This window comes from Lepidochelys olivacea (genome assembly GCF_965140295.1).
Source record: "Lepidochelys olivacea isolate rLepOli2 genome assembly, chromosome: 2".
NCBI lineage: Eukaryota > Metazoa > Chordata > Testudines > Cheloniidae > Lepidochelys > Lepidochelys olivacea.
In genome coordinates this window covers 60,802,975-60,822,788 of record NC_140412.1, presented here as the reverse complement: position 1 = coordinate 60,822,788, position 19,814 = coordinate 60,802,975, and the positions used below count along the sequence as shown (strand labels likewise).

Genomic DNA, 19,814 nt, shown 5'->3' with positions numbered 1-19,814 from the left:
TTCCCTATCAACTCCTAAGGAAGAACAACCATGGAAGTCTGTCCCTTGGTAGGGAACTTACTTAGGAGAACACCTTAAAAATACAAGAGTCTGGAGCATAAGACCCTGATTCAAGGGGGAAGACCTGGATTGCTTACTTAATCCCAAAGATCTCCCTGTTTTGGGACTCACTCACTCTCTCTCTCTCTCTCTCTCTCTCTGAATTTGAAAACATGACCTGAGTGGAGAGCTAAGTCACTGAAAGGACAGACCACAGGGTGCAGAGACAGAGTAAGGAAGGGGAATACCCAGGAGGAAGCCAACCTGCCACACCCCTGCCCAACCACTAGGCTGCACTATAAAATCTGGACTGGTGTAGAGAAAGTGAATAAGGAAGTTGTGGTTAGATGTTGATAGATGTTTGGCGCTGTGTGTGTGTGTGTTCCCTCTGTGTGCTGCCCCAGCCCTGTGCAGACAGCTGGCACGGCAGACCTCGAGCAATGACCACAAGATCCCTTAAGGGATGAAGACACCCAATCAGGTTTATTGTTGACACAGCACAGTACTAATATCCCGCAGACTCTACCAGACCACTAATACATGTATGCCTGTAACAGTGAACCAGCTCAGTGAACAGCGGGACTTTCTGTTCCTCGCTAAGCCAGACAAAGATACTCCCCCTGAGATACATCTTTATACCCCAATACAAACAAGTTAGTACTACCCCCTGACATAGTTACTGCCCCCTGACATGGCTAGGTATTACTCATCACCTTGTGTATGTTGGTTTGATTAAAACATCTTTATTACATACTGTCATCCTGACCTTATCTTTTAGGAGGGATCAGTGTGTTCCTGTTATCCTTGGAGAATGTTTTTGTACAATCCTTGATATCGGGATGTTCTGGAATCACTTGATATGAGGATGTGTTTGCATGAGTACTCTGTGACTAGCACTTCTTAGGAACATGTATTTCTGCAATATTAGCCCTGTTCTTGCCAGATTCGGTGAGCAGGTCCTGCCTTATACCAAGTCTCTAATACAAGGGCTTATGTCTCAGGCTGTCTTCCTACTTCAGAAGTGTTATTTAGTCCTTCACATAACACAAGAACAAGGGATCACCCAATTAAATTAATAGGCTGCAGGTTTAAAACAAACAAAGTGAAGTACTTCTTCACACAACGCACAGCCAACCTGTGGAACTCTCTACCAGGGGATGTTGTGAAGGCCAAAACTATAACAGGGTTCAAAAAAGAACTAGATAAGTTCCTGGAAGATATTACCCAGGATGGGCAGGGATGCAGCACCATGCTATGAGTGTCCCTAACCTCTGTTTGTGAGATGTTGGGAGTGGATGAGAAAGGATGGATCACTTGATGATTGTCTGTTCCGTTCATTCCCTGGCATTGGCTGCTGTCGGAAGATAGGCCAATGGGCTAGCTGTACCATTGATCTGACCCAGTATGGCCGTTTTTATGCTTCCCCCACGGGCCACAGGTAAAGTGGCATAAACCTCAAGAGGGGACAGGGCTTATTTGGGAGCCTGAAGAAAGGGCTGAATTGAAAGGGCCCAGAGTCAGGGTTGTAGATCCTAGTGAGGACAAATACTGTTTAATTTATTAGACTCTAATACCTGGTAAGGGGTTCGTTTTGACTATGTGAGCCAGCTGGAGGGCCAAGGCCTCTGACAACCGAGGTGATTAGGTCAACAACCTACGGAGTGCTAGGAATGGGCAAAAGATTACAGTATTTCACCCAGCTGCAAGGAGGTGCTCAAGAAGCTGTCTCTGAGTACCATATTTTGGGGCACACTCAAGTATCAAGCACTAAACATCAAAATTTACCTAACCTGTCCTCAGAAGTTGCAAGCACAAAAAAGGAAGCTACTGTTTATAATCAAGACTGAGGTGTTCAAAGCAGCATGTCAGAAGGTGTGTGTAAGTCCCGACATTACTTCGAAAATCTCGTTCTTGGACTTTCATCCTGGTACGCTGAAGCCCTACAACATATATTTATTAAAATGATAATTGATTAGTTATTGTGTGCTGCTGACAGCATGGTCGTTGCTGTATCCACACTTAGAAAAGATCTGCTTCAAGAAGTTTGTCATCTAATTAAAGCTGACAGCACTTTCGAAACAAATGATACACTGGCTGACTGTTCAACCTTAAAGCAAAATAGGTCTCATGGAGCGATCACTGAAAGGATCTGCAGAAGAACATTAGATGTAAAGGAAGGATTTGAAAAAAGGGAAGGTTGTACTGTAATGAACAATCTTGCTCTTGCAGAAGCAAGGATTACATTACAGAATAGGTCTTTTTGAAAAATCTAACTTTTATTACTGATTTTTATAATGTCTTTTATTCAAAGGTCTCATAGGGATTTAAAATCGTTGTAATAAATATGGGCTTGCACAATAATTTACCATATCTTAACTGAACATTAAATTAGTTTATGTACAGTACAACGATAAAGTCTTTTCAGTGTTCTAGGCAGTAATCAGTTGCCTCTCACTCACAATAACAAAGCTTCTCTGTCAGAGCCATAAAAAACCTTCATAACAAAGAAATTGAGGGATTTGAGACATGAAATTTACACTAAAATATAGATATTTTAAAACACAAATTATCAAAATGACTGTATTCAGAATCTTTAATTTGTAAACACTTCCCTGATAGGAAGAAGTGTGATAGACCAGTAATATAATAATAGTGTGCAACCATTATTAGATCTTGAGATCTTGGAGTCATTGTGGATAGTTCTCTGAAAACATCCACTCAGTGTGCAACGGCAGTCAAAAAAAGAGAACAGAATGTTGGGAATCATTAAGAAAGCGATAGATAATAAAACAGAAAATATCATATTGCCTCTATATAAATCCATGGTACGCCCACATCTTGAAGACTGCGTGCAGATATGGTCGCCCCATCTCAAAAAAGATATATTGGAATTGGAGAAGGTTCAGAAAAGGGCAACAAAAATGAGCAGGGGTATGGAATGTCTGCTGTATGAGGAGAGATTAATAACACTGGGACTTTTGAGCTTGGAAAAGAGATGACTAAGGGGAGATATAATTAAGGTCTATAAAATCATGACTGGTGTGAAGAAAGTAAATAAGGAAGTGTTAGTTACTCCTTCTCATAACACAAGAACTAGGGGTGACCAAATGAAATGAATAGGCAGCAGGTTTAAAACAAACACAATTAAGTATTTTTTCACGCAATGCACAGTCAACCTGTGAAACTCCTTGCCAGAGGATGTTCTGAAGGCCAAGACTATAACAGGGTTCAAAAAAGAACTAGATAAGTTCTTGGAGGATAAGTCCATCAATGCCTATTAGCCAGGATGGGTAGGGGTGGTGTCCTTTGCCTTTGTTTGCCAGAAGGTAGGAATGGGTGACGGGATGGATCACTTGATGATTACCTGCTCTGTTCATTCTCTCTGGGGAACCTGGCATTGGCCACTGTTGGAAGACAGGATACAGAGCTAGATGATGCTTTGGTCTGACCCAGTATCGAGATTCTTATGTTCATTATAGAGTGCTATAGTTCATACATGTATTGTACTTTGAAAGCATAATTAGTCCTCACAACATCCTTGCGACATACATAAGCCTTATTATATAGCTGGGCAAGGTGCTTGTGGGAGCTGAACAACTGTGAAAACGAGGCCTTGTAGTTTGGTACCTAAATACGGATTTAGATATTTAACTTTAGGCATGCATGACAGAACAAGAATTAATACTCAGAAATTCCTGAATAGCAGTCTCATACTCAGTCAACTAGACTATGCTCCTTCCCTGTAAAAACCGATAGCAAGGAAACATCTCAGAAGTATAGACTCCAGAACGCCAGATCAAGTTCTCTGTGAAGTCAGGCCTTAAAGCTAATATGAAAAATGGGGAAACTAAATCCCTCTGCAAAATACAAACAGCCTTCTGAATTTGTCTGACAAAAAAGGAAGAAGTCAAAGTTCACCCCACATATAAAACACTTTCCCAACACTATGTCAGAACTGGAAATTAGATTGGAACAACAATTCTCAAACTGGTGACTCATGTGATGGCTGTCAGAATGGTGGTCAATGGAGAGCTAACTAGTCATATGGTGGTGGCTTTTCTCTTTCTTTCCAGCTGCTACATAACAGTAAAACACATTTCATAATGCATTAAATGTTTTCTTGTAACTTTTATATTGAGAGGCTTGATGAAGCTGTCCCTGGAATGCCATTTGTGCACTGGCCAACAGAATGGAGGGTGGGGGGTTTTCCAGGTGATCCATGAGTCAATCTCTCTAGTAAGATGTTTACACTGAAAAAGTTTGAGGACCCCTGGATTGGAAGATGTTAGAAACCCCCATTTTAGCGTAGCCCAGTGACAAGGGAAGTTTGATTCTTGTTGGCAATTGGATGTTCCATTATCAAGAGATGTTTTCTCTTATCTCACCCTCCTTCAGCTGGGCCAGTAGGAAACGGGAACTGTATATCTAAATTTAAGAGTGAGTTATCCCAAATGCATATTCATAATGCCTCCACTATCTAGGCCATTAACTAATGGGAAAACAAAACATAATTTAATCTCTGTGAAATCCCCCTACTGCATCTTGCCATCTTGAGAATGGAAAGATGAAATATTAATTCCCCATTAGTCTGTCTTGTTTTCCTTTTGGTTTGTAACAATGGAACCAGCGTAGCAGTTTAATATCTGATGCTTCTTAGGGGACTGCCTCTTGTACTTGAAAGGAGATGAAGTCAATAATTCTATGAGGTCTTTTCCATCTCTGACATCTATAATCGCAGGAGTTGCCGTGTGACTTTTGGTAGTTGTGATATCACAGAACAATGCATTTTGGGATGTTCCTGCCACACAGGAATTGCCCTTGAGAATAGAAACAATAATTTTGTATTGTATTAGCCAAAACTAATTTCTGTGCGGAATACTCCCAACAGCCTCATCTGTAGGAGGGTTTGCAACATAATTCAAGCAATAACTCAGATTTTTATTTTAGTTTAGCAGTACACATTTAAGCAGAGGCTGCATCTCAGGCAATTGCACCTGGTCAGTTTAATATCCAACTGCATTCTGTTTTGATAATATGAATGCTCCTGTTGCAGTCTGTATCTTAAAGAATTTGACCCTAAATTCAGAGGCTTCAATTCAGTAAAGCATTTAAGCATGTGCTTAACTTTAAACATGCAAATAATTTCATTGATTTAAGTGCTTTGCTGAAGCAGGGCTATAGTGTGCAGTTATGTGTCACCTCCATGATTGTGATGGTTAATTTTTCACTTTTCAGGGTACACTTTATATGATAAGATTTAAAAAAAGATTGTCTTGCTTGAAGTAGTCACTTACAATTTTAGTGCGTCAGTCACTGCTGAGAGAATAATTAGCACTGTAGCTAAGAGGGCATCTATATGCAAATATATTTTCAGTATTTCAGCAATATTATATACTGTGTAAGTGTCAGAAACATTTATAGAGTGTATCACCCTTTCAGAAGATAGGAAGTCAAAAGAAATATTTTTGTAATTGGATTTTAAAAGGAAACTAATGTTTCTTATTGCTTACATTAATCACTGCCATTTTTCAAATAATACTGTGCTTATAGATTATTTATTTTATTTTTAGGAGTATGAAAAGAAGTTTTTCAAAGTGCTCGATAAAAAGGTTCTCTAATTACAACCTCGGATTTAATTTTTGAATTGGTCTTTCCTTCCTCTGATGTGGACATGGGGGATTTTGATAGAAGTGTTTCAATGAGGGAATGTAGCTAACATTGTTACTTCTGGTTTTATATCGCCTTATTTTCTAAATGTGCAAGGGGCCAGTATTGCACTGATTCACGTACATGCTCATGTATCTTATGCAACTCTATCAGGCCTGATCTCATAGTCCTTATTCAGGCAAACCTTGATCCTGGAATCCCTGGGACTTTTGCTTGTGTAAGTACTGCAGGACTGTGCCCTTAGTTGTACATAATCTGAGAAGTAATAATTCTTGTATATTTATACAAATTGCTGTATATGCTGCAGTTCAGAATTTTTTACAACTTCTCAATACATTTTATGGCCCAAATCCTGCCTTGGTTTACATCATCTGCAGCTGCAACCACATAGGGGTTCCACAGAAGTTAAGCTTAGCACAGCAGTTTAGAATAGCAATAACACTGTAATTTCTGCACAGAAATCTCCAGGCTGGCCAGGGGGTGTTGCCATAGAGAATAGGGACTCCCACTCCCTTTTGCCTCCAGGCCAACTTCCAGAACCCTTCCTCTGCTTGGTCCCAGGAGAGGCAGGGGGATGGTAGCACCAGGTTGGTATCCTCTGGTTCTGGATAGATAAAGGTTTGAGTAAGGTGCTTAAAGAATGCCTCCGCCACCACATGCTTTAGCAGAGGCAACAACTGGGCCCAAGGAAATGGCATTGCGTGCCTAGATACAGTAGAAGTATCTACATTTGTCTCTCTCGGAGACCCAAATGCAGCTGATTTCACAAAACTATACCAATCACCTCTACTGTAGGAGATCACTGTACAGATAGTGTGGATGTGGAAAAATATTGGATATTAGGAATCAAGTATTGACCCACATTAAAGAAAATAACGTGTAACACCAGAGGGCAGCCAGCTATTTCAGAAAGGTCTTGTTACCTGAATTAGATTTAAAAGGACACACTGTCAGATAAGCACAATTTTCAGAAGTATTTACTAGTTAGGGGTTCCTCACTTTCTGGATGCTTTGCAGACAAGGGGCCTGATTCTCCATTGCCCTGCACCCATGTCATCATTTACACCAGTGCAGAGCGATTGTAAAATGCTACCAAATCAGACTGGTACTATTTTATATCCCCTTTGCACTGGTGTAAAAGACTATGCAAGATGAAGGGCAAAGAGAATCAGGGCTTAAGACCCCTATACTGAAGAGTTTTTACCTTGAGTCCTGTGTGGAATCAGAGTCAGTGGAACTGCATGCAAAATCAAGGGTCTACGCATGCCAATCCCTTTGCAGTATCAGATCCTAAAGAATTAACAGAGGTCTTTGTGCAGTGCTTCCCATGCTAATAGTGGCTGCAGCATGATGCAACATAGCTCCCCTTAGAAGACGTTCAGCAAGAATAAATCAACAGGAAAGCAGCATAAACCAAGAAAGGAGTAGCAAGTCTGATCCTTTTTTCAAATGTGATGCTACTCATAATTTAGTGTGTGGCATCTAAATACTATGGGAGCAACACTTAGAAATGCAAAGAAATAGAGTAGATTAGATAGAAATGCCTTCTTGGAGGAACTGAGACAGAGTTCATCTGTGATCTGAGGTACTGTGTAGTTTGATTCAGTAGTTTGAGATATACAATAAAATTTAAAACATATTGTATAAGGATGATGTCTGTGTTTACCAAAACCACTAAAAATCGAAAATGAAGGCAATAAAAACTTTGAAAAACATTTTAGGAGACCTCAGGACAAAGGAAAAATATTTTAGCACTTAAAAGACAATATTTTTGGTGTAGCAACAAAATAATTGCATTCTGTAGAGGAAAAGGCACACAGTAAAAGAATCTGTTTAATCCTAGCACTCAATAAGTGAAGTTATGTAGGAGCTGTGTGATTTTTAGCCTTTTAAGAAGAGTTTGGTAAATCTAATGTATATTTATTTAACTTTACAAAACGAAAATCCATTTTAATATATGTCAACATGTCAGATATATTTAAATAAATACATTGTTGCATGCTGGAATGGAATCCAGATTATGACAAACAATATTTTTCCATACAAAAACTCCTATGGAATGGTTCTCTGAATGTTCAGTCCTGAGCAGAGACCTTGTGTACCTTTCTATGGGGCATATGTCCTAAGAGATAGCATAGGACAATACTCAAGTGGCCTATTCGTGAACAAAATCAGTTCATTGTGTAAGGGGGTGAAGCGGACAACTCATCTACTGTTCAGGCAGGAGGAGCAGAGCTATTTGGTTGGTGATGTGAAGACCAATCAAACTTGTCTTTGATCAATCCTTATCCCTGTTCTCATGTTGCTTCTCCTTGCCCTATTGGAAAAGCAACTGCTTCAGGAAATGGAAGTTACTATAGCCCTAGAACTAGGGGCCCAGATCTTTGCTCTGCTCAGCCTAACTGATTTAGGAGCCTTCATCTCATTGAAAGTTATTGGAACTTAGGCTCCTAAGTACCAAAGTCACTTCTGAAAATGCACCTATCTCCAAATGGAAAACACTTGAGTTCAGAATAGCTGAAGCAGAACCCGGGATACTTATGGAGCTTCTGTTTTGGAGACCACTGAAGCCATTAAATAGCCCTAATGATATTTCTAAATGTTATGTTCTTACCGTCTGGAGCAACTTCAAATGAAAGTTTTCATGGATTTGTATTGGGCATTATGAGATGAACAAAAACTATCACAAAGGTGATAAGGGCAAAATCATTAAAATAATGGCTAAAGATGCTATCTTCTAGAAAACAATAGACAAAGAGAAGATAACTTACAACCCAAATGTTACAAGAGGAGAAACAAAGTCGCCAAACTGGTGTTGGGGAGAGGGTGAATAGCTGTATGACCTCAGATTACTTTGAGATTGGAAATGAAAACCAGCCAGTAAGAAAAAGAGCAGCATGGCTTGGATTAACCAGGTCAGAGTGAGACAATGACAGAGTGAGGGAGTGAGCACTGAGAGAGAGAGGGACATTCTTGTAGAGTTTAATTAGATATGATTCTGTGCTTGTAACCTCAAGGTTTTGTTCCAGTGAGCTAGAACGTTGTCGTTCCTAGACTCTGCTAAATGCATTCAATTTAAATTTGTTTTTTAATATTCTCCATGTTCTAATAAACATCACTCCATTTAAGATTAACTATAGATAATTGACATTTATATGCGATTAAGTGCTGCAAATCATTACCCAAGGATGAAAACAAGACTCGGGGTTCAGAGGAGCCTGAAGAGGGCAAGTGGGACTCATCTAAGCACTTGATTAGAAACATAAGGAAAAAGGGCACTTATTCCTAAAAAGTGCTGCTGAGACACTGATTGCAGTCTGTAGACGCAAAGAGGAAAGCATAGGGAACTGAAAAAAGAAGGTGCTTTTACACACATTTTCTCTTCTGTAAAAGTATAACTGAAAATATGCAGTGGTGTTGTAACCATGTCTGTCCCAGGATATTAGAGAGACAAAGTGGATGAGGTAATATCTTTTACTGGATCAATTTCTGTTGGTGAAAGAGACAAACTTTCAAGCTCTCACCCACCTTGTCTCTCTAATACATATAGAGAGATGCTTCTGATTGGTTTAAATGGGTTATAAAAAAAACCCAAATTCACATTAAGCACTTAGTAGCATATCAAGACATTTGAAGGCAATATCCCCAACTGGAGGATATCTCCATTGGACCCATAAATATTAGCACAAGTCTTACAAGATTATGTACGGGAGATTTCAGTTGAATCTTTCCCCAGGGTCAGTTTCTTTTACTGAACATTTTGGGATGTGTGCTAGATGGTGCTACTCTGTAGTGTCCCCTTCAGGGCCATCCATGGCACCACAGGCACTCCCTGCTTTAGTCCACAAGTTCTTGAAGCTTGAAGCAGGGTGGGCTGTGCCATCAGTTTAGCATCATCCTCAAAACAGTCAAGTAACAAAATAATAAATTCTTAATTTAGCTTTCTGTGCCTTTAAATAAACAAACAAAACTCAAAGGAAAGCACTTAGTGGTGGTGCCTGAAGGCAAGGCTCTGACCTTGCCCCTGGGTTCTGGGCTAGCACTGAGGAGCTCCTCTTCTTTCCCACGTTCACTCAGAACTGCCCCCTGAGACGAACCAGGCAAGCCTTCTTAACTTGGCCAGCTAGCTCCCGATTGGTCAGTGTCTCCTCCTGGCCATTCTAGGCTTTGGAGGACTAAATCTTGTTGCTAGCCAGTCTGAACAGGTTTTCCTTGCACAGAGGTGTCAGGGCACAGAGGTGTAAGACCTCAAGCAGGGGGCAGAGAAGGCTATAATGTGGATAATGAAAGTTTGCATGTTTGAATCATGAATATCTATTTTCTAGCTAATATTGTCCTTTAATATTTGGAATGTTAAGTGGTTGGATATGGCCAGAAATAAAGTACCCCAGTCTCATATCTACAGGTCAATTCAGAAAGGACAATTCAGAAATCTATATTACATAATGTTTACATACATGTTTTTCCTCATTTAGACTGCAAGGAGGTAACTTGGCAGAAACGGCAGAGGATGTCTCACTAGTGTCTCAGACGACTGAGCAAGCGGCATCAGATTCCAATGGTAAGTTATACAATATATGTGCTGCTGCCCTTCACAGCAAAACATAATAATGAAGAAATAGTGGGGTCAAATAATATATTGTAGTCAAAAAATAATTAAATACATTTAGATTTAAACTCCACACCAAAAAATGCTTGTCCAGCACTGATCATCCTTGACAATAAAAATGAGTTATGCAATAGCTCAAAAGAGCAGTAGTACTTCTATGATTAGGGTTGTGCATTGAGATCATACTAATCAGCAGTGAGCAGGCAACCTACATTTTTCTCCCAAGAGAAATCCTGCCTCCAACTGTCTGAGCCCTCCTCTAATTCCCACACCAACATATGGGCTTTGTGGTGTGCCTGGGACAAGTTTGGGCTATTTTGGGCCAGGATGGGAAAAAGTGGAAATGGGCCTTTTTGTGAATGGTTTGCCAGCAGGCTTCTCACTTTCATACCAATGGGGGGGGTCTAGCCTGATCTCAGCTACAGCAGTTATGTCATGGGGAAGGAGGTAGCCCCTCAGATTGGAACAGTTTTGGGTACAAAATGTCTAGATGTAAACAACTTTGATGTGGATCTTTTTGGATTTTATCAGTCACCCACCAGTTAAGCCATTTTTGAGCCTGGTAATAAAAGCAAAACAAAACAGAACTACTGTGGACTGTAACAAATCTACTTTTACTTATTTCACTGAATGTCTGCCCTCCTGTATAACTGGAGACAATAGCAACCTAAATCTTCTGCTGGTATTTGGATAGTCTTCAATTGTTGCCTCATTCCTCACCCTCATTTTGCGAACAGTGAGTGTCAGCGTTTGTAACTGAGTATGTGTCACTAAATAGAAAATTGCGCTTTTGTTTGGAGGTTAGTTCTCCACCTCCCTGCCCAAACACCATTGTCCCAAACCAATAATGCACTCTGCCATGCTGTCACAGAAGGATATCTCCATTGGACCCATAAATATTAGCATATGTCTTACTCAACTGAAATCTACTGTAGATAATATTGCCTTTCCCCAAAGTTGATTTCTTTTATTGAACATTTTGCGATGTGTGCCAGGTGGGGCTACTCTGAGTTGCCCCCTTCAGGGCCATGCATGGTGCTAGCAGCAGAAGGTGGGCAACATGGACTTTAGTAACTCAGTCAGTGGTTATGGGTCCATTATAGGAGAGGGTGGATGAGGTTCTGTGGCTTGCAACGTGCAGGAGGTTAGACTAGATGATCATGTTGGTCCCTTCTGGCCTTAAAGTCTATGACTCTATGACAAAACACTCCTGCTATGGGATGTTTCAGAGTAACAGCCGTGTTAGTCTGTATTCGCAAAAAGAAAAGGAGGACTTGTGGCACCTTAGAGACTAACCGATTTATTTGAGCGTGAGCTTTCGTGAGCTCCGATGAAGTGAGCTGTAGCTGTAGCCGTAGCTCACGAAAGCTCATGCTCAAATAAATCGGTTAGTCTCTAAGGTGCCACAAGTCCTCCTCTTCTTTTTGCTATGGGATGGAGACTCCTGCATCTGATGGGCATTTGGAGGAATTGAGGACATCCCCAAATCCTGTGCTTCCTCTCCAAAGATACTTAAAAGAAAGGAGGGAGCAGGTTTCCTCAGTAATTGGCAGGCAAGTGGGGCAGGGACCCCCACCTTACCCCACACACATCTGCCTCTTGTGCACAAGGAGCTGCACAGTAACAACCCACAACCCAGATAGACAAAAAATATAGCCTCCAGGGAAGAGGAGAGATGGCAGCAGTCATGTACTGCCAAAATTTTAACAAGGGCTTCTCTGAGAAATGTTCTGCCTCATATGGCATTCCCTGGGCAAAATATTCTCTTCTTAAAATGTTTTTTTCTTAAAGTGTTGACTAGCAATATATTTTGATTGAAAAATGACTCTTTCATAAGTAGGCACAATCCAGAAATAGGCATGAAACTCATAGCTGCCCAGCCAATCAATCTTTACTATATTTACAGTACAACCTGATTTCTCCATATCTTATATTTCCCTGCAGTTGGTGTTGCATATGTGGTGATAATCATCTCCAAACAGTAGAAAATCTTTTAAATACTGTTGGAAAACTCCTACAATACTAAGCAGAGCTATTTGAATACATTTCCAATTTTTAGTTACATCCTATGAGAATGCATCATAAGATAAACCTTTCTGCTAGGGTTTTTTTTTTTTTAAATCAGGCTTGTCCAATGTAATTTGAGTTTATTTTCTGTTCTTAGTTATCACTGCTAATCATGCTGTACTCCCTGCTGAGAGAAGAGTTATATACTGAGAAATGCTGATGCTAACCATTGATTCAGAATACACGAGCACAGTGCTGATGGTTAGCAAAATTAAAGTGCATGCCTCTGTTTTTGGCTAGTGATCTGCTACTTAGATAGTGGGCATGATGTTAACTTATTAGATCTGGAATACTTCTCTTGTACATTTTAGAATGTATTGGGTATAGAATGAATTCGCTAAATATCTGGTCTAGCAACCCATACTCATGATCATGCAGGATCATGCAATTCAGCCAACTGAAGTCAATGTGATGATTTGTGACAGGATTGCTTATGTGAGTAAAAGCTGCAGCATTAGGCACTAAACTAGGTTCACTGAGAATTCAGGGCCTAATTTTGATTTCTACTATGTGGGTTTTACATTAGCGTAACCCTGTTGAATTAAATGGATTCATGGATGATCTAATCTAATGTTAATAAAATTAGACCCTCAGTATTAAGATTTTAGAATACAAGACTTTTGTAATAATGTTATAAATCAACTCTTATCTTTGCATGGAACCATATATCTTCACTAAAAATGACAAGGAGAGGAATTTAATAGCTCAGTACCAAATACTGCTCACAGCAAACAGCCTGAGTGTCCCTAGGTTATGTTACAGGAATTTCCATGGAGGTTAGGGGTGGGGAGAAGCAGATCCTCCACAGGTCTGTCATGGATTCACTACCCCAGCCTCTGCTCTTTTCTTGGCATGTCTCCAGCTGGGGTCCATGGTGGTGAAGACACTCTGCAAAGCATTCCTCGTCTGCTCTGCAGCAGGACCACAGGAGTCCCATTGCTGTCACAATGCTATCTGCTGTTGGGGAAGCAATATTCCCTTCTCCCCTCCCCCCCAGCTTGCGATTTTTCAGCTTGAATTCTGAGGAATACTTGCTGCAGCAATTAAAGCATTCACTTAACAACTAATAAGGGTGTGATCCTGGCCCCCTCATGTAAAGAAGTGCACCTTACTCTGCAAGAAGTCCCCATGAAACCAGGGAGAACAGGCCCTAAATGTGAAAACTGTAATGAAAAATATCATCTTGAATTGAAACATATCTTTACAGTCAGTGCATGCTTTCATGGGGAATCAAATACAAAAGTTGTACTAGAGAACAAATTGCTAAGGTGAAAGAAATAAAGAGCATGAATTGTTATGGGAAGCATCTAGTGCTAAAATATTGCTGCAGTTGATACAAGTATAATGTAAAATGAGATTCTTCATGATATGGCGCTTAGCTGCATAAATGTCCAAGGTATAGGAGGGAATTTGTTTCCTTTAGCAATTTTAACTGAAACACTCTGAAAAGAAGAAAAATAGTATAAATGTTGCTATACACAGTACGTATGCGGTATTTATAGGTTTATTGTGTAGGGGTAAAGATTATGTTGTGTGATATAGTGTAATTAGTGAGTTTAATCAACTTTAGCTGTCTATTTATTATACAAACAATTCTTTGTTGTGAAAATTACAATCCCCTTTTCCTATACATTATTGTTTTCTATTTTCTGCTCCATGTAATTAACCAACAAATGATTTCTAACTAGGAGTGTTTAAAAAGGCTATAATGAATGTTCTATAAACTCTTTTCCTGTAAACTGTAGATCTATTAAAAATTTTCAGGTTGGCATTCTGATGTATTGGAAGAAGTATTTAAATGAGGGGTGTTAATTATTAGCATAAGTAGGGTAGATGTGCTTAGTTTTAAACATGTACGTACTATTTCATCTGAGACTGTTATGGCCAAATTCAGGGCTGAAATTAATGAAGCAGAGGTGTATGTGGGATATAAGTCCATGCAGAATTCAGCGTATAATTTAATTTCTAATGACACTTGTCTCTTAATGTTAATGGAAAACAATTCTTATACTTTGAGGTTTCTGAATATTATCTGAATACCTCTAAGACTGCTAGCATTTCTGTTTTCCAAGGATGTTCTCTTTTAACAGCACTCCAGTGGGAGTCTAAATTGGTTTGATTAAATTAAAGCTGCTTAACTGTGCTACTATACAGACTAAAGGACAAGCAGGATTTTGTTTTAATAGTTAAACTAATAGTAAAAATAATAAGCTGCAGACATCTTGGCAGCTATATTTAGTTCTTTGTCACCCTAATCCATTTAGAAATACTCTCCCACATTCTACCAAGCCATTATTCACACACAGTAACTGAGCTCAAACCTAGACATGCATTAAAATCTACACAAAGTATAACTTAAAACCAACACTTGTTCTGTAGTCACATTTACCATCCTGGCAGTTAATTTACAGATTTTACATTTTCTATGAGATTCATTATACTCTAATTAATTAGATGAATGTGACATTACTACTTTTCTACCTCTTTGGAACAGCTTCAGTGCCTGGGGTGGAAACACTGATGGAGGATGCTGATGAATTTGAGAGTGCATCTCAAATAAAAGGACCTGTAAGTATCTTCATTTACTGATGTGCCAACCTGCCAAAACAATCTGTTGAAATAAGACTTTATATAAAGCTGAAGGGTATACATGAAAAATAATACCTGAATGACGAATTCTGTGGTAATGTTGATTCCTTCATTGGGGCAGGAGATACTACCTTGAAACTATTTTTTTTCCTGTACACTTGGAACCATGCAAGTCTTAATGGCAACATAATTACGACTGAGAGCAGTGGAAGTTCCACACATGGATCCAAAGCATTGTATACAACTCCTCTGCTATTAAGGAAGGTTAAATAGCTGTTTCACTAGCTTGGTATTTTTTGCTTTATTGAGGACAATAAATTAATCTAATTCTAAATTTAGTTATGAAATTTGCATTTAATATCTCTCAGTACAATTTAGGCCATTTGATATTGAGTGCTAGGAAACCATTAAAAGTGAAAGAAGTACTTGTTTAAAGTATCAGATTAATTTTTTTTAAAAGATGAAATGTTAAATCTGATAAAATTTGAAACAAAGTTCTTATTTTGGAATGCAGGAGAATGTTATAAAGGTTGTAGAAAATATAGTTAGAGCTAAAACTATTTGAAGTCCAAAGTGGCCCTGTGTAAAGACTGAGAGTAGAGTATGCCCAAGTAAATTACTACAGTATTTCTCAAGCGAACAAAACAGAAACTAAACTAAAAAGTAAATAACTGCCTCCTACTGGTGAAGTTTAGAAACTTACTTAATTAAGCTTCATATTGGTATATTATGAAGTAATAAGTGTTGCTCACATACAGGAATTCTATTTTGTTATCTCCCTTAAATGCAGATAAGATGTAATGAATCCCTTCCCCAAAGTGAAAAGTAAGTAAGCCAATTTAGTTGTTGTTTTGGCTAAGGAAAGAAGGGCTCTATTGCTAAGAATTAGCATATCATAGAATATCAGAGTTGGAAGGGACCTCAGGAGATCATCTCAAAGCAGGACCAATCCCCAATTTTTTTTTTGCCCAATCCCTAAATGGCTCCCTCAAGGACTGAACTCACAACCCTGGGTTTAGTGGGCCAATGGTCAAACCACTGAGCTACCCCTCCCACCTTTGCAGTTTGTGATCATACAACCACTTAACAAATACTAATAATCTAAATAATATTTAGCCCTTACAGTACCTTACATCCAGTGATGTCAGAGCAATTCACAGACATGAACTGATTTTAAGCCTCACAACACCTGTGTAAGATAGATAGGAACAGGGATGTATAGCCAAAGGAATAGGAGAATTTTGTGGGTTGGCTTGAGGCGCCTGTTAATTTTCCAAATTATGCTCTGCTTCACATGGAGCTATCAGCAAGCTTTGTAATAAATTCACTTTCTATTTTTTTTTCTTATTGAATCGAAAACCATGACTATCACTTTTAATTTTTCCACCTTGGCAAAAATTGTAGCAGGGGGTGAGGAGGACAGGTTTCCGTGGCCAGCATTTTTTAAAATTGAATATAATGAAGGAGGGAAGAGACAGGGAAGGAAAATAGTTCAATCTGTTTATCAAACAAAGGCTACAGCATTTTACATCCTTGCATATTGATTATTTTAGATGTAGATGTAACTGTGTATTTCATATACCCATATCTCATTTAGAGCCCTGCTGGTCATTCATCACCTTGTCTTTGTGTCTAACTGCATTTTAAAGACTATGATTTACAACAATAGCTAGGAATGTGAATGGGTACTTTTTTGTGTGTTTTTTCCAAACATAGTTTAAATGAGTTACACTTACAATTAAAACATAGATATCCTGAAGAAAGAAAGGTTGGTCCAGTGGTAGGGCATTTGTCTGGGACTCAAGACCTAGGTTCAATTCCATGCTCCCCCAAAGACTTCCTTTTGGTAAGTTACTCACTGTGACGCAGTTCTTTATTGGTAAAATATGGTGATAATGCTTACCAGGAGTGTTGAGGACAAATACGCACATTAAATAATGTAAGGCACATAGGTACTTATAGGATCCCCTTCACCATAGTATAGGGTTGCCAGCTTGGTATTATTTAATAACCAGAACTCCAGCAGAGTGCCAGAACATCCCCTGCCCTGCCTCTTTTCCCCGAGGCACCACCCCATCCTGTCTCTCCTGCCCAAAGCCCTGCCCTGCCCCTTCCCCAGAGGCCCTGCCTCTTCTCCCGAGGCCCCACCCAGTCCACTCCTCTTCTTCCCTTCCCCCATTCTCTCACTGCTTTCCTCTCCTACGACTCCTCCTCCGCCTCTCCCCCGACTGCCTGGGTCAGGAGGAACTTGCCTGCGGAGCCAGGGCTGGAAGCTGCAGCCACCCAACACAGGTAGGAGGCGACCCTGGCTGCGTAGGGGCTGGAGTGCTGGAGTGATGACCCAGCACCTCACCACCTCCCCCCCTCAGTAACTGCACTTTTGAGTCTCCGGTCAGTAGATTTGACCGGACACTCTCAGGTCCCCTTTTCAACCTGACTTTCCGGTCGAAAACCGGGCACCTGACCACCCTACCATAATACCTAAGACAGACTAATAAGAGAGAATAAAAAATATACAGTAACTTTAAAATAATCTATTCAAAATATACACGCTGATTTATTTCCACTTAAATAACCTCAAAAACACTTATACATACCATGTAAAAACTTAGGGGGCGGGGGAAGAGAACAATAACTATATTAATCAAAGGCTTCCCAGAAATTGAACCATTTTTTCCATGATAGTGTCACAGTTGGATTTCCCCCTACTCAAGAGTGGCTAAATCTGCTAATGCCGAATTTAATGCTAAGGATGTCTTCCAGTGCAGTAATATGAATCTTTTGGCATTTAAACTGGTCTTTAGCAGAAATTTCTCTGGAGCCTTATTTGTATTTGACAAGTTTGTTTTAATTCCTCCTCCCCTAATAAGAATGACCTGTTGTGGGACAAATCAACCAACCTTAGGGAAGAAGGGTCTTTTGGCAAAGAGTGGGAACTGAGAGGAGAGCTAAAGGAGTTCTTTTCAATATCCACAACTTGGAACCCACAATTTAGCTTTTTGGTTTGGACTTGCCTAAAGTAATGCCCATACCTGTACTTTGAAAATATTGGCCTCAGCTGGTATAAATTGTCATAGCTCCATTGAATACAATTTACACAATCTAAAAAACTACCTCGTTATGTTTTTGTTGGACCCTTAAAGGGATAGGATAAATTATACATTTACATTGCTGTTTTACAATCAAGAACATGACAAGCTAAATTTCTGACAAGTAGTAATAAACTATTATTATTAATGTTTTAGGTTTTCATCCCTAATGAATTTTCTAAGAGTCAAATGTGAAGTACTCTGTTTAGTCTGTCAAGTCTGTTGTATGTCAGAACTGGAAAGGGCATATTGTAAAGTGAGATATCTAAAGATTACTGGTCTCTCTCTTTCTCTTTGCTGTAGAATTTTACCTAATATCCAATTGGCAGAAAACAAACAAGAAAGTTACTAAGTTATCCCAATCTCTGAATTTCCCAATGCATCCCATATTTTGTCTATCTGTTGGGGCTCAGTCTTGGAAACATTTACTTCAGGTGATAGGACCTGTAACTGAGAATAGTCAATATAAGACTAGTGGGACTTCAGTAGGGCTACTCACAGTAGTAAGTACTATTCCCAGTAGTAACTGTTTGTGGGACTATAAACTTTTTGGGGACAGATGGACTTTATTTTATCTATTGTACAACATAAAACACACTGGTGCTAAGCAAATAATAAATACTAATGACAAATAAATTGATGTATTTTAAGCAATAACGTGATCTTCCCACCATTCCAGTTTTCTGCTGTTGTATCCAAACTAAAACTAAATTTATTTTAAATATGCTTTATGATCTTTCCCAGTTTGTGATCTCAGCTGGAAATTCTCATTCACACTGCTTTTATATACATTTCATATAAGAAAGGTAACAAGGTGAAATGCTTGGCTTTTGCTTATGCAATTTTGCAGTGAGACAGGATTCTCTTCACCCCCCCCCCCACAAGATAGCAAAATTCTGCAAAAATATTTCTCATGGCAAACTTTAAAAAAAAGTCAGTGAGCTAGAATTAATCTAGAAACTAAAAAATAAAATATAAGAAGAAATGTACTGGTACAAAATGGGGCACATGAACTGGACAGTTAACACCATGTAGTATGGCAGTTACCTTTTCAGAACCTGGAAAAAGCAGGGCTTGTGCTTATTTTGTTTTTCATGCAAGTCTTTGTACTCACTCAACTCTGTCTTGCATGCTGACATAAAAACATTTTTTTTCTTCAAAAAATGATTGTGAGTCAACCCAATTCAAATGTAACAAAGGGAAAGAAAGTCATCCAACTGCAAAAGGCATTTTTTGCCCTTTATTTCTTACTGTGAAAACAAATACCCAATAAATTGTTTTATAGAGGTTTATTACTTCAAATATTTTTTCTCCTGTTTGCTCTGCTGGTTTATTGAGAACACACACACACACACTAGATTTAAAAGTTGAACTCTTTGATGTACATTAAATATGACTATTTCCAATGCTATATAACTGAATTTGATTGCAAATACTTTGGTATTCTTTTCCACTATTTTCTCATGAGGCTCAGTTCTGAAAAACACTTAAACATGAACCTAATTTTAAGCATGTTAATAGTCCCAACTACTCATGTGCTCAGTGTTCAGTACTTTAACATAATGCTTAAACCCTTTGCTGGATTGGGTCAGCACTGAGCAAGATTGGGGCCTAAAATAAGAATTATTCTTAGGTTCTGATACTGCACTGAGAATAGCGGTGGCACATCCCTGCACCTGTGTGAACTGAAAGGAATATTATTTATGTAGCACCATCAGTGTTCTAAGACCAACTTTTTCAAACCTGAGTACCTG

The 19,814-nt window shown here is 39.1% G+C and overlaps 1 protein-coding gene across 7 annotated transcripts in view; it reads left to right on the top strand.

The window, feature by feature from the left end:
• LOC311515457 (uncharacterized protein C8orf34 homolog) overlaps positions 1 to 19,814 on the top strand; it is a 355,940-nt gene that overhangs the window by 170,723 nt on the left and 165,403 nt on the right. For all 7 annotated transcript variants that reach the window (XM_084618532.1, XM_084618533.1, XM_084618531.1 and 4 more), the window contains exons 9-10: positions 10,182 to 10,267; positions 14,877 to 14,950. In XM_084618532.1, coding sequence (XP_084474658.1) covers positions 10,182 to 10,267; positions 14,877 to 14,950 — 160 coding nt within the window. The remainder of the gene's footprint in view (positions 1 to 10,181; positions 10,268 to 14,876; positions 14,951 to 19,814) is intronic.